Below are 25229 nucleotides of genomic sequence, written 5' to 3' on the forward strand. Positions count from 1 at the left end.
TCGAACAAGGAAGGAAACCTCCTTGTTTATTGGCCCCCAGCTGATACCAGTGTCCTTTGATTTAGCCGTGGTGACAGTTTATGATCCCACCCTTCCCCCGTTCACATTTTTTCCATTCTTGCCAAATCTGACATACATTGCCAGAAACCTCAGCATTCCACCTGAAAAGCTATATCTGAACATGTTTGTGAGCATCTTCTATCCTCAGGTAGCCTCATATGCAATCTACCACCAGGGGCCCAATATTGAGCATTTAAAGTTGTCCCTCAACTCACCATTTGATGGCGCTAAATACCTACAGTATTTTTCCAGTACACTCAAAGACTGTCATGTAGGCAAAACGAACCGCAAACAAACACCTACGAATGTGTGAAACGTTGTTCCATTTGATGCGGAATACATCAAATTACTCTTGCTTATTGGTGCTATTGTTCACTTTTGTATTGTTTTGTGGGATTGTTGCGAGTGGTAGTATTCATTTCACAAAGGCAACCGTTAGTGTGTAAGCTATGTGAAGGAAATGGGCAAGGATGTTCCGGGTTTTTCAGGATAAGAACTCTCACTACCAGTTCCTTTTTGACAGTCTTATAACATGACAACGACCAAGATCACAAGAATGACAGGGGGACAAACAGCAGCGCAGTGTTGCATTTTGTTTTTATTGATATGGTCCCACAGAATATTATTTACATTCATAATGACATTGACAGATGTATGACCCCTTGAACTTTGTTCCCTTTTCCTCTCTCTCCTTCAGCTATGAGTGGGCTTTGTGTGAGTTTCCGTGTGTTTTCTTCAGATAACGTTGGAACAATGGCGGTGTTAAAGTAGCCGCTAAAATGAAGGAAAACGTATCAATTATTACTGTGCTGCTCGGTATGCATAGAGTAGACAATCATGACTGCAGCTGCTCAACTCCTAGACAAATTCCGTCCCACAATCAAATTTCAAAACTGTACAAGGACCACAATGTCATTGCTGTATGTCAACACTCTTGACCCAAAGGCTGCTTCATGACATAGTGATGAGGATGAACTCAGGATAGGAGCGTACTGGTAAGCTATATAAAAAGAGAGACAGAGAATAGACATGCCATTATCGCCCACTAGTCTTTGCTTCCCTTCTTGTACAAAGTGATAGAAGCTGTCACACGTAGCAGTAGCATAATGGTAATATGGTTCGCCTGTTTAAGATTAAAGCAACAGTAAAGAGTTGGCGACTTAAGAAGCGGTCCCAAATGTCTATCATTTCTTTATGAAACCAAATTGTGTTAAAAATGTCACCATATGAAGTTCAATCATGTATAAACTCGTGACAAACTTAGGGGTACTGTACTGTAGAAACCATTTGCAATGTGAACAGCTACCATCGCATCACAGATGCAATGTACCAGTCACACATACATACCAACATGGGCACACAAACACACTGTCAACATCAGAGACCACTGGTTACTTTTCCATTTCTCTCACAGAAACACCATAGAGGGCTGCAATTCTGCTTCACTTCTGACATCACAATAGTAAGTAGAGGTTTCAAAATAGTAGAAAATATAATATAATGACAGAAATACACACAAAATAATCCTTATTACAAGCTAGAGATACCATAGTAATAGTAATATAGCAATATTAGGGTAATCACAAGGAGTGATCCCGCCCCAGGCCCCCTGCCTGTCCTCCGTGGAGTAGAGCCAGGCTAGCCAGGGGTCTCTCAGCCTGCCCCTCATTAACTCCAGGGTGAAGTCTCCTCTAGGCACAGATCTAGGATCAGCTTCCCCATCGCCCAAACCGAACCTTAGCCATTACTGGGGATAATGCAAAACTAAACTAATATCAGCATCTAGGGGCAGCTTCACCATACACCCCCTCATTCAGTATGTGAGGCCAAAGGTCATCACACATCATCAGCACTCATGCTCATGCAGAGAGAGATCTGTCAGCTGATCATGGTTGCCAGAGTGATTTGATGCATAATCTCCTCCCTCCCCCGGCATGGGTCCATGGTATCTGTCAGTACCCCCCTGAGAAGACAGGATAAGACAGAGGCAGCATGTTCAGTTACATGCACATAGTGAAGTCATACTAAGGCCAAGAGGCTTAATATGTCAATTACATTTATATCAAACCCTTTAAAACCATTTCCTGCAGTCAAATGACCTAGTGGCCTCATGGGTGGAATGTTATTAATCATTTTCATGATTTCACAATTAATACACTTTTTTTAATGATTCTAATTTCCATGTCAAACAGTTTTGTTATATTTGCCTCTTCTTTGACGTATATACAGTGTAATATTGGGATGCAAACTCAAAGTTGAATACATTTGGGGCGGCAGGGTAGCCTAGTGGTTGGAGTGTTGGACTAGTAACCGAAAGGTTGCAAGTTCAAATCCCTGAGCTGACAAGGTACAAATCTGTCGTTCTGCCTGTGAACAGGCAGTTAACCCACTGTTCCTAGGCTGTCATTGAAAATAAGAATTTGTTCTTAACTGACTTGCCTATAGTAAAATAAATAAACATTTCAACTCTATATCTGACATGATACAGGTGTATTCTTGTTTTTAAGCCCATAACCATGTGTTTATACTTTTGTTTCAATGTAGATTTAAGACTACCAAGAAACACTGTGTGATTTAGCCCACTGCAGTAAAATGTTATTGAGACCCTACCTAGCCTTGCAGAGAGGAAAGAGGAAAGACAAACGTGGTGGTATGTTGAGTGGTTCTAAAGCAAGATCCTGTCCTTACATCAACCCTGGGTGGAGACAGGAAGAGTGACCTTACTGCACTCTAGCAGTACAAGGTTGCAGTCTGAACTCACTTAGCCTTCTGCCCTAAATCAACCTATTGCAGGAAATGATACGGAATGATATCAGTCCTCTCACCTCTATATCAGTTGTAGGTTTCCAAATACACCAGAAGAGTTTCAAATACCCCCCCATCTACCCACTGATAGGGCAACATGAAACTTTTTTTCAAAGGCCCGAAGGGTTCTCTATTTGTCTATCTACAAGGGAGACAGAGGAGGAACTAAAATGAAGTGTGGAAACAGGCTTGATAAGCCTCTCTGATAGGAGTCCTGTAATCAAACCCATTTCCTCCCCATTTATTTTTTTTAACCTTTATTTAACAAGGCAAGTCAGTTAAGAACAAACTCTTATTTACAATGACGGCCTACCCCTGCCAAACCCAAACTCGGACGACGCTGGGCCAATTGTGCGCCGCCCTGTGGGACTCCCAATCACGGTCGGTTGTGATACAGCCTGGGGAGAGTCTGGCTAAATAGAATAAACTACCAGCCAGGGCACTGGGCTAGTTATCCCAAGGAACTGAAACATCTGTTCCCATGTATTCCCATAAATACATCAAAAAAGAGATATGTGATCATGTTATTTTCCAATATAATCTATTTTTCGCTTGAAGGGAGGGAAAGGGAATACCTAGTATGCATTCAGCCAAAATGTCTCTTCCGCATTTAACACAACCCCTCTGAGTCAGAGAGGTGCGGGGGGCTGCCTTAATCGACGTCATGGGCACCCATGGAGCAGTTGTTGTTGGGGGTTAATGCTCAACGGCAGAACAGCAGATTTTTCTGCCTTGGCAGTTGTGGATTCAAACCAGTGACCTTAGCGTTGATAGCACAACACTCTTAACCACTAGGCTACCTGCCGCCTTAGTTGTGATCAATTTGCAGAGAACACATTATTATAAGTATGTTCCGGCCTCCCGACCATCTGCTCTGACAAAGAATTGGCCTGCAGCTAAGTCTAGTTGCCTACCCCTGCTTTATGGGTTCTATAGTGTTTTTATAGGAACTGACCACATATCAGTGTGACAGCCTGCCAGGGTGCTGTTAGTATTGTAACCCAGGCTGGGAACAACAACAGGATATCTCCCATTAGGAAAGAATGAGAGGGCTGCCCCAGTCATTTCCCTTTAGCACTGACAACCACGACAACCCCAGGCCAATGTCCAGGGGGATTATATGATAAAACAGTAAAGAGCTATTTATAAACTAAACTATTTGCTGATCTGTTTGTGATCTGAAGTGATGAAATAGTTTATGGCAGCATTGGGAGGTTAATGACAGAGATCCTACTCATGGTGGTGAGTTCTAAGTTAAATAACTCACACTTTCCTGTACTGTAAATCAATTATATTTCTGTAGAAATTTGTGGTCAATCTCAAAATAGGACTTGGGGATAGTAGTATTTCCCTGCAGTGTGGTTGAGTACCTGCAAGATGTGCTGGGCAGGGGGGCGCAGGCCATTGCTGAGCTGTTGAGGGCTGGTCAGAGGGAGATGGGAGGGACAGGGTGTCGCAGGGCTAAGATACAGCGGGGACTGAAGGAGATAAAAGATAAAAGAGAATTGAATAACAAAGAGAGAGAGAGAGGGAGAGAGAGATGAACCTGGAGAAGAGTTCCCTAAACAAGCTGGTCCCGGGGCTCTGTTCACAAACACAAACAGACCCCACAGAGCCTCAGGATAGCAACAAAATTCGACCCAACCAAATCATGAGAAAACAAAAAGATAATTACTTGACGCATTGAAAAGAATGAACAAAAAACAGAGCAAACTAGAATGCCATTTGGCCCTAATCAGAGAGTACACAGTGGCAGAATACCTGACCACTGTGACTGACCCAAATTAAGGAAAGCTTTGACTATGTATAGACTCAGTGAGCATAGCCTTGCTACTGAGAAAGGTCGCCGTAGGCAGACCTGGTTCACAAGAGAAGACAGGCTATGTGCACACTGCCCTCAAAATGAGGTGGAAATGGAGATGCACTTCTCAACCTACTGACAAATGTATGACCATATTTGAGACACATATTTCCCTCAGATTACACAGACCCACAAAATTCAAAAACAAATCCAATTTTGATAAACTCCCATATACATTGGATGAAATAACACAGTGCGGAATCACAGCATCAGGATTTATGACCGATATTTAAGTTCATTTATTTTCCCTTTTTACTTTAACTATTTGCACATTGTTACAAGACTGTATATAGACATAATATAACATTTGAAATGTATTTATTATTTTGGAACTTGTGTGAGTGTAATATTTACTGTTCACTTTTTATTGTTTATTTCACTTTTGTTATTCCATTTCACTTCAAACATATGTTTCCCATGCCAATAAAGCCCCTTGAATTTAATTTAATATAATTTAATTGAGAGAGAGAGAGAGAGAGATCATGTGGGATTTAAATTAAATATATTATATCCAGTAGTTGCTGACACTATTTAATCTTCAGTTGCTATGACTATCAGATCAGCCTAGTGAGTTTATTGTTGCAGTCAGTTGGGTAGTAGTACCTGTGTGTCTGCAGGGGGCTGGCTGGGCAGGTGGAGGGAGGGCAGGGAGGTATTGTAAGAACGCAGGTTGGGTAGCCGTTGGCGGTCAATGGAGGCAGAGGAGTGGGGTCGCAGGCCAGAGGTCGGTGCAACGGGAGCATTCATGGCTCCTCTCAGGCTGTTGGACTTGCTCTCCCTGCGCTGGTACTCTATAGGAGACTGGAGAGCTACGGTACACAGGAGACGACAGGAGGATAGTTGGAGGGATAAGAATTGAGACAAAACCATAGAGTTGACACCTAACAAATGGCACCACTAATTTATTTATTGAGCATCTATAATCTATAATCTATAATCATTTAATAAAATGAATCAATCAATTAATACATTCTATAAAACACAGCTTAAAAATATCCTGAAATACTCAATTTCCCAAGGACATTTACCTGTGTGTGAAAAACGAGAGAAACAAATGTCTTTTTTAAATTTATTTTTTCATTTCACCTTTATTTAACCAGGTAGGCTAGTTGAGAACAAGTTCTCATTTGCAACTGCGACCTGGCCAAGATAAAGCATAGCAGTGTGAACAGACAACACAGAGTTACACATGGAGTAAACAATTAACAAGTTAATAACACAGTAGAAAAAAAAGAGAGTCTATATACATTGTGTGCAAAAGGCATGAGGAGGTAGGCGAATAATTACAATTTTTCAGATTAACACTGGAGTAATAGATGGTCATGTACAGGTAGAGATATTGGTGTGCAAAAGAGCAGAAAAGTAAATAAATAAAAACAGTATGGGGATGAGGTAGGTAAAAATGGGTGGGCTATTTACCGATAGACTATGTACAGCTACAGCGATCGGTTAGCTGCTCAGATAGCAGATGTTTGAAGTTGGTGAGGGAGATAAAAGTCTCCAACTTCAGCGATTTTTGCAATTCGTTCCAGTCACAGGCAGCAGAGAACTGGAACGAAAGGCGGCCAAATGAGGTGTTGGCTTTAGGGATGATCAGTGAGATACACCTGCTGGAGCGCGTGCTACGGGTGGGTGTTTCCATCGTGACCAGTGAACTGAGATAAGGCGGAGCTTTACCTAGCATGGACTTGTAGATAACCTGGAGCCAGTGGGTCTGGCGACAAATAAGTAGCGAGGGCCAGCTGACTAGAGCATACAGGTCGCAGTGGTGGGTGGTATAAGGTGCTTTAGTGACAAAACGGATGGCACTGTGATAAACTGCATCCAGTTTGCTGAGTAGAGTGTTGGAAGCAATTTTGTAGATGACATCGCCGAAGTCGAGGATCGGTAGGATGGTCAGTTTTACTAGGGTAAGTTTGGCGGCGTGAGTGAAGGAGGCTTTGTTGCGGAATAGAAAGCCGACTCTAGATTTGATTTTCGATTGGAGGTGTTTGATATGAGTCTGGAAGGAGAGTTTACAGCCTAGCCAGACACCTAGGTACTTATAGATGTCCACATATTCAAGGTCGGAACCATCCAGGGTGGTGATGCTAGTCAGGCGTGCGGGTGCAGGCAGTGAACGGTTGAAAAGCATGCATTTGGTTTTACTAGCGTTTAAGAGCAGTTCGAGGCCCAAATGGGACCCTACTCCCCATTTAGAACTCTACTTTTGACTAGAGTCCTATGGGCCCTGTTCAAAAGTAGTGCACTAAATAGGGAACAGGATCCCATTTGGGACACACTGAGTGCATTCAAAAAGTATTCAGACCCCTTGACTTTTTCCACATTTTGTTACATTACAGCCTTTTTCTCAAATTGATTAAATACATTTTTTTCCTCATCAATCTACACACTACCCCATAATTACAAAGCGAAAACAGGTTTTTAGAGTTGTTTGCTAATTTATCAAAAATAAAACAAAAATACCTCATTTACATAACTATTCATACCCTTTGCTATGAGACTCGAAATTGAGCTCAGGTGCGTCCTGTTTCCATTGATCATCCTTGAGGTGTTTTTACTACTCGATTGGAGTCCACCTGCCATAATTATTGATTGGACATTATTTGGAAAGGAACACACCTGTATATATAATACCCCAGAGTTGATAGTGCATGTCAGATCAAAAACCAAGCCATGAGGTTGAAGGAATTGTCCGTAGAGCGCCGAGACAGGATAATGTCGAGGCACAGATCTGGGGAAAGGTACCGAAAAATTGCTGCAGCATTGAAGGTCCCCAAGAACACATTGGCCTCATTTTTAAATGGAAGACGTTACAAAGCACCAAAACTCTTCCTAGAGCTGGCCGCCTAGCCAAACTGAGCAATTGGGGGAGAAGGGCCTTGGTCAGGGAGGTGACCGAGAACCCGATGGTCACTCTGACAGATCTCCAGAGTTCCTTTGTGGAGATAGGAGAACCTTCTAGAAGGACAACCATCTCTGCAGCACTCCACCAATCAGGCCTTTATGGTAGAGTGGCCAGACAGAAACCACTCCTCGGTAAAAGGCACATGACAGCCCGCTTGGAGTTTGCCAAAAGTCACCTCAAGACTCTCAGATAATCAGAAACAAGATTCTCTGGTCTGATGAAACCAAGATTGAACTCTTTGGCCTCAATTCCAAGCATCACACCTGGAGGAATCCTGGCACCATCCCTACGGTGAAGCATGGTGGTGGCAGCATCATGCTGTGCGGATGTTTTTCAGTGGCAGGGACTGGAAGACCAGTCAGAATCGAGGGAAATAGGAACAGAGCAAAGTACAGAGAGATCATTGATGAAAACCTTCTCCAGAGCGCTCAAGACCTTAGACTGGGTCGAAGGTTCCTCTTCCAACAGGACAACAACCCTAAGCACATAGTCAAGACAACGTAGAAGTGGCTTCGAGATAAGACAAGTTTCTAAATGTCTTTGAGTGGCCCAGGCAGAGCTCAGACTTGAAACTGATCGAACATGTCTGGAGATACCTGAAAATAGCTGTGCATCAACGCTTCCCATGCAGCCTGACAGAGCTTGAGTGGATCTGCAGAGAATAATGGGAGAAACTCCCCAAATAAAGGTGTGCCAAGCTTGTTTTTCTTTTTTGCAATAATTTCTAGAAACCTGTTTTTGCTTTGTCATTATGGGGTATTGTGTGTAGATGATTAGGGGGGGGATTTAATCAGTTTTATCAAACTGTGGAATACTTTCCGAATGCAATGTATGCGGCCCGTGGTGGTAAGCAGCAGTACCGTTGAGGAAGTTCCTCTGGGTCTCCAGGATCTGGACAACGTCGTTGACCCAGGCCCTCCGAGTCTCCTGGGACGAGGCCTGCAGAACGAAGCGTGCCACGCTCCCATCAGGCCCGCGGGACGTCAGGACCAGACGACATGGGTCCTCCTCACAGTGGTCCTCCACACCCAGACAACTGAGCTGCAGCACAGAGAGACAGGGGTCACACACATTTGACATTTTAGTCATTTAGCAGACGCTCTTATCCACAGAGACTTACAGTTAGTTTGTGCATTAATCTTAAGATAGTTAGGTGGGACAACATCATATCACAGGCATACAGTAGTAAGTACGCTCTTCCTCAATAAAGTAGTTATTATCAAATTCATGTACACAGGTCATTCTCACCTTGATGCTGTTTTTAAAGGTGTACCCTGGCAGAGAGAAGCCCTTCTTCCTATCAATTGGTTCACTGATAATGACCAGCTGTTCGAACAGGAAGACCCGCCTCTCTTTGGCACGGGACAGGAAGCTGCTGTCCTGCTCACTAACTGTAAAGGTGTCCTGCTGGAGCAGTTTCCCCTGGGCTGTGATCTTCCCCTGAGAGACACAGAGACAAAGAGACAGAGAGACAGAGAGACAGAGAGAGAGAGACAGAGAGAGACAGAGAGAGAGACATACACATAAGAAAACACAACATCATGTGGAGAACAGAGTCTGGTGTTGGGTATCTCACCTCAAAGCCCTGCAGTCTGCCCACGTTCATCATATCATTACATCGCTTGGGCACGAAACACATCACCTCCACCGCTCTCTGTGGGTAGAAGAGGAGGAGGGGTGGAGATAGGGAATGAGGGACATGAAATAGAGAGAGATGGTGTGGGATTGCAAAGACAATTATGGTTTGTAACTGAAAAGAGTACCTTTTTTTCGCTTTCTTCAATAGAGCGGGGAGATTAAACTGTGTGTGCAGTTTATAGTAATATCACATGTGAGTATTGGAAATGTTTTGACCATGACGGTTTGTACCATAGTTTTGGGAGAACTCTCACCTCCAGCTCTGAGGTATCCCTTCCTGCTTTGGTGTAGTACTTCAGGAAGTCCTGAGGGATCCAATTAGAGGACAGTTTATTGAATGTTTTGGAGGGACTCTAAAAGGATTAGTCTACAAAATAGGACTGAGCTGGTTATCACTGCATTGTCGGAACTAGAAGCACAAGCATTTCGCTACACTCGCATTTAACATCTGCTAACCATGTGTATGTGACAAATAAAATTTGATTTGATTTGATTTGATTTATCTTGTGTTTCATCACGGAAGAGTTACATATTATCCACTGTGAGATTAGGGAGCTGATGAGAGGACCTGTGACTCTTGGGACAAAAGCTTTCAACATTAATCTCTAAATCACAGCTAAAGCTTCCACAATGCTGCGGGATGGCCTGTTTATTCTCCAGTGACTCCCAATCTATTTCTGCCTTTCTTTTTCATCATCTCTTGCAGTGACAGGTCACTCAATACATCTCTATTACGTGAAGACTCAAATCATCTGGGGCTAGATGACATTGTATTCTAAACACACACACACACACACACACACACACACACACACACACACACACACACACACACACACACACACACACACACACACACACACACACACACACACACACACACACACACACACACACACACACACACACACACACACACACACACACACACACACACACACACACACACACACTCACCTTGAGCAGTAGTTGGTATTTCATGATCCTCTGTACTGGTTTGATAAGCAGGTCGTTGAGTTGTAGTCTGTGGCCCAGCTGCTGCCTCAGCTCCTACAGAACCAGATAGGTTAGCTCCTCACAGCAACATACACAGAACTAAGGGCAGGTTTGGGTCAGTCAGACATAAACCAAGACAAAGAATGAGCACTGAAGATACACTCAGTCAGAACCAGAGTTAGATAAATAAGAGGAATTAGGCTACAACAATGCCTAAGTGGGGTTAAACTGCTCTTAAACTGTCCATGTAGTTGTACTGTGAAGAGTCACTCACCTCAAAATAGGTCTCGATATACTCTGAGACAATGTGCTCTGACTTGGGCTTGTTCTGACAGTACACTACGTACATGTGGAGACGCCGCTCCTAGAGGTCCAAAAACAAACACAGAGATGATGAGAGATCGATACCAGATGGTGGTGCATGTGGTCCGTGTGTGTGTGTGTGTGTGTGTGTGTGTGTGTGTGTGTGTGTGTGTGTGTGTGTGTGTGTGTGTGTGTGTGTGTGTGTGTGTGTGTGTGTGTGTGTGTGTGTGTGTGTGTGTGTGTGTGTGTGTAGGTTAAGTGCTTCCCCAGCATGGCTGCTCTAAACCTCTTATCCCCCTAAGTTGGACTCCGTTCTCCTTCCCCTCCAGGCTCTTTTGAAGTCTGTTAAATAAGAGCAGGAACTTTGCCTTATTAAATGGTTCCGGCGGCTTGGTGGGAACCATTTTAATTCGCCCTTGCTTAATTAAACATGTTGGATTAATGAAGGAACTGGGACGAGAGAGAGAGAGAGAGAGAGAGAGAGAGAGAGAGAGAGAGAGAGAGAGACTGAGGGGGGAGATATATAGAGTAAAAAATAGAGAGGAAGACAGAGTGGGAGACAGCAAGGCACTGTGAAACTACGCAAAATCAATTGAAGTGCTCCCTCTGTTTATTACTCTCATTTTCTCTCTCCCCTGCTGCTGTTGTGTGGGAGAGGGCTGGTGTGTGTATCACATAATACAATTGCATTCGACGTGCAGTGGTACGAGGTAATTGAGGTCGATACTGAATGTACATGTAACTAGGAATAAAGTGACTAGGCAGCAGTGTATTTTTAGGGTCTTCCTCAGACACCGCCTGGTATAGAGGTTCTGGATGGCATGGAGCTCAACCCCAGTGAGGTACTTGGCTGTACGCACTACCCTCTGTAGCGCCTTGTGGTTGGAAGCCCAGCAGTTGCCATACCAAGTGATGATGCAGCAAGTCAAGATGCTTTCAATGGTGCAGCAATACCCTAGATGCAGTTGCACCCCTAAAAACTAAAAACATTTCTCATAAGAAACACAGAAAATACCCCAGCTCTGAAGCAAGCTTCCAGAAAATTGGAACGGAAATGGCGCCACACCAAACTGGAAATCTTCCGACTAGCTTGGAAAGACAGTACCGTGCAGTATCGAAGAGCCCTTACTGCTGCTCGATCATCCTATTTTTCCAACTTAATTGAGGAAAATAAGAACAATCCGAAATTCCGTTTTGATACTGTCGCAAAGCTAACTGAAAACCAGCATTCCCCAAGAGAAGATGGCTTTCACTTCAGCAGTGATAAATTCATGAACTTTTTTGAGGAAAAGATCATGATTGTTAGAAAGCAAATTGCGGACTCCTCTTTAAATCTGCGTATTCCTTCCAAGCTCAGTTGTTCTGAGTCTGCTCAACTCTGCCAGGACCTAGGATCAAGAGAGACGCTTAAGTGTTTTAGTATTATATCCCTCGACACAATGATGAAAATAATCATTGCCTCTAAAACTTCAAGCTGCATACTGGACCCTATTCCAACTAAACTACTGAAAGAGCTGCTTCCTGTGCTTGGCCCTCCTATGTTGAACATAATAAACGACTCTCTATCCACCGGATGTGTACCAAAGTGGCAGTAATAAATCCTCTCTTGAAAAAGCCAAACCTTGACCCAGAAAATATAACAAACTATCGGCCTATATGGAATCTTCCATTCCTCTCAAAATTTTTAGAAAAGGCTGTTTAGACCCCATCATAGCACTGACACTGCACTTGTGAAGGTGGTAAATGACCTTTTAATGGCATCAGACCGAGGCTCTGCATCTGTCCTCGTGCTCCTAGACCTTAGTGCTGCTTTTGATACCATCGATCACCACATTCTTTTGGAGAGATTGGAAACCCAAATTAGTCTACACGGACAAGTTCTGGCCTGGTTTAGATCTTATCTGTCGGAAAGATATCAGTTTGTCTCTGTGAATGGTTTGTCCTCTGACAAATCAACTGTAAATTTCGGTGTTCCTCAAGGATCCGTTTTAGGACCACTATTGTTTTCACTATATATTTTACGTCTTGGGGATGTCATTCGAAAACATAATGTTAACTTTCACTGCTATGCAGATGACACACAGCTGTACATTTCAATGAAACATGGTGAAGCCCCAAAATTGCCCTCGCTAGAAGCATGTGTTTCAGACATAAGGAAGTGGATGGCTGCAAACTTTCTACTTTTAAACTCGGACAAAACAGAGATGCTTGTTCTAGGTCCCAAGAAACAAAGAGATCTGTTGAATCTGACAATTAATCTTAATGGTTGTGCAGTCGTCTCAAATAAAACTGTGAAGGACCTCGGCGTTACTCTGGACCCTGATCTCTCTTTTGAAGAACATATCAAGACCATTTCAAGGGCAGCTTTTTTCCATCTATGTAACATTGCAAAAATCAGAAACTTTCTGTCCAAAAATGATGCAGAAAAATTAATCCATGCTTTTGTCACTTCTAGGTTAGACTACTGAAATGCTCTACTTTCCGGCTACCCGGATAAAGCACAAAATAAACGTCAGTTAGTGCTAAATATGGCTGCTAGAATCCTGACTAGAACCAATTAATTTGGTCATATTACTCCAGTGCTAGCCTCCCTACACTGGCTTCCTGTCAAGGCAAGGGCTGATTTCAAGGTTTTACTGCTAACCTACAAAGTATTACATGGGCTTGCTCCTACCTATCTCTCTGATTTGGTCCTGCCGTACATACCTACACGTACGCTACGGTCACAAGACGCAGGCCTCCTAATTGTCCCTAGAATTTTCTAAGCAAACAGCTGGAGGCAGGGCTTTCTCCTATAGAGCTCCATTTTTATGGAATGGTCTGCCTACCCATGTAAGAGACGCAAACTCGGTCTCAACCTTTAAGTCTTTACTGAAGACTCATCTCTTCAGTGGGTCATATGATTGAGTGTAGTCTGCCCCAGGAGTGGGAAGGTGAACGGAAAGGCTCTGGAGCAACGAGCCACCCTTGCTGTCTCTGCCTGGCCGGTTCCCCTCTTTCCACTGGGATTCTCTGCCTCTAACCCTATTACAGGTGCTGAGTCACTGGCTTAATGGGGCTCTTTCATACCGTCCCTGGGAGGGGTGCGTCACCTGAGTGAGTTGAGTCACTGATGTGATCTTCCTGTCTGGGTTGGTGCCCCCACCCCCCTCCCCCCCACATTGTCTCCTGACCCCTCCTGTGTCAGCCTCCAGTATTTATGCTGCAGTAGTTTATGTGTCGGGGGGCTAGGGTCAGTTTGTTATATCTGGAGTACTTCTCCTGTCCTATTCGGTGTCCTGTGTGAATTTAAGTGTGCTCTCTCTAATTCTCTCTTTCTCTCTTTCTTTCTCTCTCGGAGGACCTGAGCCCTAGGACCATGCCTCAGGACTACCTGACATGATGACTCCTTGCTGTCCCCAGTCCACCTGGCCGTGCTGCTGCTCCAGTTTCAACTGTTCTGCCTTATTATTATTTGACCATGCTGGTCATTTATGAACATTTGAACATCTTGGCCATGTTCTGTTATAATCTCCACCCGGCACAGCCGGAAGAGGACTGGCCACCCCACATAGCCTGGTTCCTAGGTTTTGGCCTTTCTAGGGAGTTTTTCCTAGCCACCGTGCTTCTACACCTGCATTGCTTGCTGTTTGGGGTTTTAGGCTGGGTTTCTGTACAGCACTTTGAGATATCAGCTGATGTACGAAGGGCTATATAAATACATTTGATTTGATTTGATTTGCAGCTATAGAACTTTTTAAGGGTCTGAGGGTCCATGCTAAATCTTTTCAGCCTCCTGACGGGGAAGAATTGAAGGAGATGTTGTTGTCCTTGCACCACACTGCTAAGTCTCTGACCTCCTCCCTATAGGTTGTCTCATTGTTGGCGCTACTGGGCACAGGGACTATGGCTGTCTCCTTGAAACATGTAGGTATTACAGACATTTCAGGTGTAATTTGAAAATGTCAGTGAAGACAGATGCCAGCTAGTCAGCACATGCTCTGAGTACGCGCCCTGGTAATCCGTCTGGCCCCGCAGCCTTGTGAAAGATAACCTGTTTAAAGGTCTTACTCACATTGGCTACAGAGTGAGTGATCAAACAGTCATCCGGAACAGCTGGTGCTCTCATTAATGGTTCAGTGTTGATGCCTGGAAGCAAGCATAGAAGTAATTTAGCTCGTCTGGCAGGCTCGCGTCATTGGGCAGCTCCCGACAGGGTTTCCCTTTGTAATTCATGATAGTTTGCAAGCCCTGCCACATCAGACAAACATCAGGGCTGGCATAGGAGGATTAAATCTTAGTTCTGTATTGGCGCTTTGCCTGTTTGATGGCTCATTGGAGGTCTTGGGGGATTTCTTATAAGCGTCCGGATTAGTGTTCCGCTCCTTGAAGTGGCAGAACTAGCCTTTAGCTCAGTGCGGATGTTGCCTGTAATCCATGGCTTCTGGTTGGGATATGTACGTACGGTCACTGTGGGAACAACATCGTCGATGCGCTTATTAATGAAGCCGGTGACTGATATGGTAAACTCCTGAATGCCATCGGATTAATCCTGGAATATATTCCAGTCTGTGCTAACGAAACAGTCCTGTAGCTTAGCATCCGCTTCATCGGACCACTTCCCTATTGAGCGCATCACTGGTACTTCCGGTTTGAGTTTTTGCTTGTAAGCAGGAATCAGGAGGATACAGTTATGGTCAGATTTGCCAAATGGATGGAGGGAGAGCTTTGTATGAGTTTCCGTTTGTGGAGTAAAGGTGATCTAGAGTTTTTTTGCCTATAGTTGCACGGGTTACATGCTGGTAGACATTAGGTAAGCTGGATTTCAGTTTCCCTGCATTAAAATCACAGGCCACTCGGAGTGCTGTCTCTAGATGAACATTTTCCTGTTTGCTTATGGCCCTATACAGCTCGTTGAGTGCGATCTTAGTACCAGCATCGATGTGTGGGGGTAAATAGACAGCTACGAAAAATATACTGTGGATGAAAACTCTCTTGGTAAATAGTATGGTCTACAGCTTATCGAGCATGACCTCTAGAGTTCATTAATATTAGAGATTGCACACTAGCTGTTGTTAACATAGAGACACACACCTCCCCCTTGAGCTTCCACGAAGCTGCCGTTCTGTACTGCCGATGCATAGAAAAAACAGCCAGATGTATATTATCCATGTCCTTGTTCAGCCAAGACTCAGAGAAACATCGGATATTACAGTTCTTCAGGTCCTGTTGTTTGGATAGTCTCGAACAGAGCTCGTCCAGTTTGTTTTCCAGTGATTGTACATTCGCCAATAGAATCGAGGGTAGAGGTGGTTTATCTACTCGCCGATGTAGGGGTGACCGCACGTCATCCTCTCTTACACCGTCTCTTTCTCTTCCGACTCCCTGGGATTAAAGTCTGTGTTTGCCTATAGAAAATAATGTATGAATGTGTGTACGTGTGGATAGGGGAGCAACTTTAGTTTTAGAAGTCGGGGAGACATATTGTTATTATATTTGTTTATTTTATTATCCAGTCGGATAAACACTCCAAACAGCCTACCTGACTGCTGGGAGGCGTCTACATGGTCCTAAAGCACATCGTTGGCTCGTTTTGTATCGCGTTTTGTATCGCCAAGAATAAACTGGGGGGACAAAAATGCAATTTCGGAATAGGGAGGGGGGCTGCCCCTGCATGTACACGGACTGTTTCCTGCCACGGTCCTGTCCTGCTCTTCCTCTCACTTGGACCAATTTTTACTGTGAGATCCTGATCTCAGCACACAAAGCACAGCTGTTTGTGTGTGTGTGTGTGTGTGTGTGTGTGTGTGTGTGTGTGTGTGTGTGTGTGTGTGTGTGTGTGTGTGTGTGTGTTGTGTGTGTGTGTGTGTGTGTGTGTGTGTGTGTGTGTGTGTGTGTGTGTGTGTGTGTGTGTGTGTGTGTGTGTGTGTGTGAGTTTGTTTGTGAGTGTGCACTAAGTACCAACACAGCTGTTTATTTGCTTTCAATGTCATTTATTGAGCTATTCTGGCTTATTTGGTTCCACAGTTTCATCAACAGTCTGGCGTTTTAACACTGGCTCTTTGTAATTGGATCTGTGAGCTGTGACCACAGCATAGTAAAAAGCTCTGTTGATAATTATGACTGCACTTATTATTATTCTACTGGCTTTCTCCTGTCCTCTCCTCCAGGCAGCCTGAACAATCAAGACATATCTGGCGGCAGTAGGTCAGAGACTCTAAACACAGTTTTCTGAAGAGACCAGTACTTCTTACCAAACACACATAAAAACACAGAGACAAACCCTGGAACTTCCTTCCAAATACAAGCAAACACAATCAAAGGAGCTAGGTTTTCATGGTGTGTCTGCAAACAGTCACACTTGTGCAAACTCACACACACTCATTTGCACAAAGACACACACACACACTCGTGCAAACACATACGTCCACTCACACGCATGCACACACACACTAGACACACACACACACACACACACACACGACACACAGACTCACATGCTTGATGAAGAGTTGGGCCAGTCTGTTGGGCTCAGCCACACACTTCTCCAGCTCCCCCAGAAGATAGCTACGACACACAGAGCAGAGGAGGGGGTCAAAAACCAGTACACACTCTTCTACACACACAGGCAGAGGGGAAGAGACATAGACACACACACAACTTCCCCCGAGAGTACAAACCAGTAAGAACACCTTCATAATATTGAGTTGCATCCCCTTTTGCCCTCAGAACAGCCTCAATTCGTCGAGGCATGGAGTATACAAGGTGTCGAAAGCGTTCCACAGGGATGCTCGCCCATGTTGACGCCAATTCTTCCCACAGTTGTGTCAATTTGGCTTGATGTCCGTTGAGTGGTGGATCATTCTTACAGTTTTTTCGAACTGCTTACACAAGTTTTCAAAACTGTCTCCTTTTTTTCAAAACTGTACACACTATTCCCAAAACTGCACACACAAAATGCAAAATGCCTCACATCTCCTTCAAAATGTAATACTGCATTCAAAATGCCATAAACACATGTCAGAATGAAGCATTTGCATCAAATGGCAAACACTGCTTTCATAATAGTACATTTTTGGATATACCATGTAAACACTGTTGTTCTAAATCTAAAGCTCTTTGGTCTTTCATAGGCTTATATCTACATTTCAATACAATGTTCTACAGTGAAAGTCATCTGCTGAGAGGGGTAACAAGTACACTGAAAACACCAATGCAATGTGGAAACAGAAAATATTTATTAGGCCAAACATTACTGTTGTATACAGTAGCATACAACAAAACCATAAACATATGTAAACCAAAAGTATATTCTTTAGAATAGAGTAAAGAACACAATTGTGTGTGTGGCATCCCAAGGGGGCAGTACAGGAATTGGGGGGGGGGGGCGCAGTCACCAGTGCTAAGCTACGCTTTATCTCTTCTCCGGCCTGAGTCTGGCCACGATACTTCGTCCACATCACAAGATAGGTTTTCTCTTGCCAAACATCGAGGGAAGAATCTCCTAGCATGGCGTATCCAACCTTGGACAGAGGCAACCTCTATGTCCCCACATAGACCATATTTATAATTGCAGTCTCTTGTACATCTGTAAACAAGCGTCCTCGTCCTCCATGATGTCTTTGCCTTTCCACTCTGTACAGAATTCAAACACAGTATGTGTTCAGCATAGGAACTGTAAACAATGTACAAAAAAATGTAGTACAGCATGATAACCAACATCATTCATTCAATGCAGTGCAGTACATTGATGGCTTAGAGTTACAAATGTTTATGCAATACTATGAAGTCATACGTATTTTACAGTACATTACTGTAATGCTAAAATATTCATTAGATAGTTGCATACCTGTTCTCATTTCTGAAGGTTTGAATTATGGACGCCACTGTAAATCGACTCAAATCGGGCTGGACTCTCAGTCCAGCCTCTCTCATGGTCAAACCGTGGTTGATCACATAATCAACTAATTTTGCCCTAATCTCATTAGAGATGCCTCTCCTTCCTTCTCTTCTTTGCCTTTGCCCTCATCCTCTTCCTCCTACTCCTCTTGCTCCATTGTTCAAAACAGGTAATCTGACCTTTGACCTATTTATAGGCCTATACTACAGTAAAGCAGTGATTGGTTAGTGATCAGTTAAGCTATAAGTGTTTGCACATGTGAGGAGTGTGTGTGTGACCTGGTGAATAAGTGTAGCATTTTGATTGGTTGTGTTTGGAAAAGGAAAGCAAGTCACTTCCTGTTAGAGTTTTGTGTTTTGGGTTGAGAATTGTGTGTAGTATTTTGAAAAAAGTGTTTTATGCAATTGACAACTTAGTCAAAGGCTGAGAAATAGCTTATGGTTTTGGATATTTGGTGTGTAGTTTTGCACTTTGAGTGAGAGGTTTCAAAAATCATGTGACATGAAAAGATTTTGTGCGTAAGCAGTTGGAGAAAACTGTAATACACATGGGAAACTGTTGACCGTGGAAAAGCCCAGCAATGTTGCAGTTCTTGACACACACATATCCGTGCACCTGGCATCTACTACCACTACCACCCTGTTCAAAGGCACTTAAATATTTTGTCTTGCCCATTCAGCTTTTGAATGGCACACATACACAATTCATGTCTAACTGTCTCAAGGCTTAAAAATCCTTCTTTAACCTGTCTCCTCCCCGTCAGCTACACTGATTGACGAGAATGTAACATTAATAAGGGATCATAGCTTTCACCTGGATTCACCTGGTCAGTCTACAGTATGTCATGAGCAGGTGCCCATAATGTTTTTTACATTCAGATGTACACACAGAGACACAAACACAGGAGAGAGAGAAATAGATGCACACACACGCACACACGTCCGCACAGAACACAGGAAATGTCTGACACAGCCAGGTGGATTCGGTGCGACAGAATAAGACTGTGATAGTGCTGATAAATATGCTCCAGTCTCAGTGTGCACTCCAAAACAGGAAACACTTCAGATTAAGGGTGCTCAGTATACACGTATACAGGTACAGTACACAGACACACACACACACACACACACACACACACACACACACACACACACACACACACACACACACACACACACACACACACACACACACACACACACACACACACACACACACACACACACACACACACACACACACACACACACACACAACCTACTCTTTATGCCAGTCATAGATCTGGTGAATGTTCCCGAACACTATCTTGTCTTTGCCCTTCATGTCTTCTGGGATCCCCTGACTGGCCATGCTGGCCATGTAGCCCTGGGCAGAGCAGAGGAGACACATACACACATACATGCATAGATCAGTGCTGAGGGGTCACACACACCACCGCAGGAAGGAAAATAGGGCTACTTCACAGAAGAGCATCTGGCTATAGTCATCTTTGTGTATATGGTAGAGAAAATAGGGCAACTGCTATGAAATAACAAGAAATTGAGACTTGAAGTGTACTTTAGATCATACAAATAACTAAGAAAGGTGTCTGCATCAAACATGGTAGATGATAGATTTGTCACACACCTCCACTATGAATCCCAGGTCGTCAACATACATCTTCTCTGTCTCTATCAGCTCTGTCAGCACATATCTGGGGAAAGGGGGGAGATAGAGAGAGAGAGTTGGCTGCAGTAAAAGAGGGCAGCCATTAAACAGTGTGACTTCTCTCATAACAGTGAGGGATGGGGTTCTCCCAGAGTGGAACCTGCACTTCCATCACACCGTTAGCTCTCATCATCATAGTAATTGCGCCCCAAATTACGCCCTATTCCCTATAGTGTGCTACTTTTAACAATGAGTGCACTGTGTAGGGAATAGAGTTCCAGTTGGGGAGCAACCAGAGACTTAATGGCTGAAGCACCAGGAGCACTCAGATGCTGCATTATACTGTGGTGGAAAACTGACAGTCTGGGTCCAATAATGAGATAGGGGCTATGAAGACTGGACACAGTGTGGGTTGACGTGGAGGTCACCACCACCTACATGCTCTTCTCTAAGGCACTCCTCCTGTCCTCTTCACTGTCCATTGTGGCTGACCATTGGCTTGTTGAGTCATCAATCAGGGAGGAGCCATCTTCTTCTTCCAAGAGAATGGTGGAAGATTGATGGTTCTGAAAGCAGAGGGCGGAGAGGTGAGCTCATGTATTCACTCCAGGTCCATTGACTATATGCTGCTGTACAAAGATGTCTGCTGTACAAAGAGAGCATAGAGTCCAGGCCAGACAGACCGACCGACAGACAGACCAACAGACCGACCGAAAAACAGACCCTTCATTAACTGGACCTCATCTGTGGCTGGCGGCTGGTTCCTAATCCAGAAAGCAGACGTCCATGGGAATGTTAGCGAGGAAATAGGGAGAGTGCAGGACAAGGCCAGCACCCTGTGGGTTGTTCCAGGAGGGAGACTCCTCAGGAAAAGGACAGCATTCTGTTGGCTGTTCCAGGAGAGAGACTCCTCACTACTTATCCTCTCGGAAAAATACTGCCTGCTGTGCCACTCCAAACCCACAGTAATCCGATAGCAATAAGCGTTTTTCCATCTCTCTCCCTCTATTAATTTTTCTCTCTCCCTCTCTCCTTTTTATTGAAACTGCTGAGGTTATTTTAGAGTTTTACATGTACTGGAGAGAGTGAGGGAGGTGTTGAAAGCGAAATGATGAATAGAGTCAAATAGTCAGATACACAGAGGGAGAACGAGGGGTACATTTTGTGTGCCAGAAAGGGGTTCCCTAGGTCATTGTTTCCAAACTCCATTCCTCGAGTACACCCAACAGCATACAGTGCATTTGGAAATTATTCAGACACCTTGGCTTTTTCCAAATTTACTTGCATTACATTGATCAAATAAAATTGAATCCCTCATCAATCTACACACAATGCCCCATAATGACGTGTTTTGCAAATGTATTAAACATTTTAAACTGAAAGAGTTCAATCTTGGTTTCAGCAGACAAGAGAATTTTGTTTCTCATGGTCTGAGAGTCCTTTAGGGGCCTTTTGGCAAATTCCAAGCAGACTATCATCTGCCTTTTACTGAGGAGTGGCTTTCGTCTGGCCACTGGAAGGAGCTCTGTCAGAGTGTCACTCTACATCTGGCGACGACAGAGATGGTCGCCTCGCTTTGCGTTTTTAGGAAACTATGCAGTATTTCGTTTTTTAAAAGTATTATTTGTTACACTGTTACCCCAGGAAATCTTAAGTCCTATTACATACATCTGGGAGGAACTATTGGATATAAGAGCAACGTCAACGTACCAACATTACGACCAGGAATATGACTTTCCCGAAGCGGCTCCTCTGTTTGGTCCACCACCCAGGACAATGGATCGGATACCAGCAGGCGACCCAAAACAACGGCCCCGCAGAAGGGGCAGACGGAGCGGTCTTCTGGTCAGGCTCCGTAGACGGGCACACCGCCCACCGCTCCCGAGTATACTACTTGCCAATGTCCAGTCTCTTGACAACAAGCTAGACGAAATCCGAGCAATGGTTGCCTTCCAGAGAGACATCAGAGATTGTAACATTCTCTGTTTCACAGAAACATGGCTCACTCAGGATACGTTATCAGAGTCGGTACAGCCACCTGATTTCTTCACGCATCGCGCCGACATAAACAAACATCTCTCTGGTAAGAAGAAGGGCAGGGGTGTATGCCTTATGATTAACGAGTCGTGATGTGATCATAACAACATACAGGAACTCAAGTCCTTTTGTTCACCTGACCTAGAATTCCTTACAATTAAATGTCGACCGCATTATCTACCAAGAGAATTCTCTTCGATTATAATCACAGTCGTGTACGTCACACCCCAAGCAGACACCTCGACGGCCCTGAGAGAATTTCATTGCACTCTATGGAAACTGGATACCACATATCCTGAGGCTGCATTTATTGTAGCTGGGGATTTTAACAAGGCCAAGGCTCCCTAGATTTTATCAGCATATCAAATGCGCGACCCGGGCTAGAAAAATTCTGGATCATTGTTGCTCTAACTTCCGCGACGCGTACAAAGCCCTCCCTTCCCCCTTTCGGCAAATCTGACCACGACTCCATTTTGTTGCTCCCAGCAAATAGACAGAAACTAAAACAGCAAACGCTCGTGTTCAGGTCTGTTCAACACTGGTCCAACCAATCTGATTCCACGCTTCAAGATTGTTTCGATCACGTGGACTGGGATATGTTCCCGGATAGCGTCGAACAACAACATTGATGTATACATTGATTCGGTGAGCGAGTTTATTAGCAAGTGCATCGGTGATGTTGTGCCCACGGTGACAATTAAAACCTTCCCCAACCAGACACCCTGGATTGATGGAAGTATTCGCGCAAAACTGAAAGCGCAAACCACTGCTTTTAATCGGGGCAAGGTGACTGGAAACATGACCGAATACAAACAGTGTACCTATTCTCTCTGCAAGGCAATCAAACATGCTAAGCGTGTTAGAGTCTATAGAGTCACAATTCAATGGCTCAGACACAAGAGGTATGTGGCAGGGTCTACAGTCAATCACGGACTACAAAAAGAAAACCAGCACCGTCGCGGACCCTGATGTCTTGCTCCCACACAAACTAAACAACTTCTTTGCTCGCTTTGAGGACAATACATTGCCACTGACACGGCACGCTACCAAAACCTGCGGTCTCTCATTCACCACAGCCAATGTGAGTAATACATGTAAACGCGTTAACCCTCGCAATACTGCGTCCTCAGAGCATGCACAGACCAGCTGGCTGGTGTGTTTACTGGCATATTCAATCAATCCCTATCTCAGTCTGCTGTTCCCACATGCTTTGAGGGCCACTATTGTTCCTGTCCCCAAGTAAGCTTAGGTAACTGAGCTAAACGACAATCGCCTCGTAACACTCACTTACGTCATCATGAAGTGCTTTGAGAGACTCCACCCTACCTGATACCCTAGACCCACTCCAATTTGCATACCGCCCCAATAGGTCCACAGACGATGCAATCGCAATCACACTGCACACTGCCCAAACCCATCTGGATAAGAGGAATACCTATATAAGAATGCTGTTCATCGACTACAGCTCAGCATTTAACACCATAGTACCCTCCAAACTCGTCATTAAGCTTGAGACCCTGGGTCTCGACCCCGCCCTGTGCAACTGGGTCCTGGACTTTCAAATGGGCCGCCCCCAGTTGGTGAGGGTGGGAAACAACATCTCCACCCCGCTGATCCTCAACACTGGGGCCCCACAAGGATGTGTTCTCAGGAGTGTTCCCTCTCCTGTACTCCCTGCTCACCCATGACTGCGTGGTCATGCACGCCTCCAACTCAATCAACAAGTTTGCAGACGACACTACAGTGGTAGGCTTGATTATCAACAACGACGAGACAGCCTACAGGGAGGTGAGGGCCCTCGGATTGTGGTGTCAGGAAAATAACCTCACACTCAACATCAACAAAACAAAGGAGATGAACCTCAGGAGGCTGAAGACATTTGGCTTATCACCAAAAACACTCACAAACTTGGGGCAAACTACCTGCCCTCCAGGACACCTACACCACCTGATGTCACAGGAAGGCTAAGAAAGATCATCAAGGACAACAACCACCCGAGCCACTGCCTGTTCACCCCGCAATCATCCAGAAGGCGAGGTTAGTACAGGTGCATCAAAGCTGGGACTGAGAGACTGAAAAACAGCTTCTATCTCAAGGCCATCAGACTGTTAAACAGCCATCACTAACATTGAGTGGCTGCTGCAAACATACTGACTCAAATCTCTAGCCACTTAATAATAAAACATTTGATGTAATAAATGTATCACTAGCTACTTTAAACAATGCCACTTAATATAATGTTTACATACCCTGCATTACTCATCTCATATGTATATGTATATAATATACTCTATATCATCTACTGCATCTTGCCATCTCTATGTAATACATGTATCACTAGCCACTTTAAACTATGCCACTTTGTTTACATATCCTACATTACTCATCTCATCTCATATGTATATGTATATACTGTACTCGATACCATCTACTGCATCTTGCCTATGCCGTTCTGTACCATCACTCATTCATATATCTTTATGTACATATTCTTTATCCCTTTACACTTGTGTGTATAAGGTAGTAGTTGTGGAATTGTTAGGTTATATTACTCGTTGGTTATTACTGCATTGTCAGAACTAGAAGCACAAGCATTTCGCTACACTCGCATTAACATCTGCTAACCAATAAAATTCTGTGACCAATAAAATTATATATTTTTTATTAAAAAATATATATTATAATTGTTATTTGTTTTGATTTGAGTGACCATCGGGTTCCTGGTCACCTCCCTGACCAAGGCCCTTCTCCCCCGATTGCTCAGTTTGGCCGGGCGGTCAGCTCCAGGAAGAGTCTTGGTGGTTCCAAACTTCTTCCATTTAAGAATGGCCACTGTGGCCCCTGTGTTCTTGGGGACCTTCAATGTTGCAGAAATGTTTTGGTGCACTTCCCAAGATCTGTGCCGCGACACAATCCTGTCTCGGAGTTCTACGGACAATGCTTTCGACCTCATGGCGTGGTTTTTGCTCTGACATGCACTGTCAACTGTGGGACCTTATATCGTAAGGTGTGTGCATTTCCAAATCATGTTTACTCAATTGAATTTACTACAGGTTGACTCCAATCATGTTGTAGAAACATCTCAAGGATGATCA

At 44.2% G+C, this 25229-nt stretch overlaps 1 protein-coding gene across 1 annotated transcript; it reads right to left on the reverse strand.

The window, feature by feature from the left end:
* Positions 1–640: 640 nt before the first annotated feature.
* LOC118388171 (rho guanine nucleotide exchange factor 25-like) lies at positions 641–20689 on the reverse strand. Its single transcript, XM_052526917.1, has 13 exons — positions 20536–20689; positions 20077–20143; positions 19712–19815; positions 17048–17117; positions 10543–10632; positions 10230–10322; positions 9527–9577; positions 9211–9288; positions 8883–9074; positions 8495–8675; positions 5330–5535; positions 4236–4343; positions 641–2023 (listed from the first exon to the last, which is right to left on the reverse strand). The coding sequence occupies exons 1-13, from the start codon at positions 20577–20579 to the stop codon at positions 1907–1909; spliced, it is 1401 nt and encodes a 466-aa protein (XP_052382877.1). The 5' UTR covers positions 20580–20689; the 3' UTR covers positions 641–1906.
* Between the last annotated feature and the right edge of the window lie 4540 nt (positions 20690–25229).

Source organism: Oncorhynchus keta, chromosome 10 (genome assembly GCF_023373465.1).
Source record: "Oncorhynchus keta strain PuntledgeMale-10-30-2019 chromosome 10, Oket_V2, whole genome shotgun sequence".
Taxonomy (NCBI): Eukaryota; Metazoa; Chordata; class Actinopteri; order Salmoniformes; family Salmonidae; genus Oncorhynchus; species Oncorhynchus keta.

Coding starts and splice junctions, on each gene's coding strand:
- LOC118388171 (XM_052526917.1), bottom strand. CDS start 20,579: ATGGACAGTGAAGAGGACAGGAGGAGTGCCTTAGAGAAGAGCAT. Junction 9,075..9,210: donor GCAGACTGCAGGGCTTTGAG/GTGAGATACCCA, acceptor TGTGTCTCTCAG/GGGAAGATCACAGCCCAGGG. Junction 5,536..8,494: donor CCAGAGGAACTTCCTCAACG/GTACTGCTGCTT, acceptor TGTGTACCGTAG/CTCTCCAGTCTCCTATAGAG.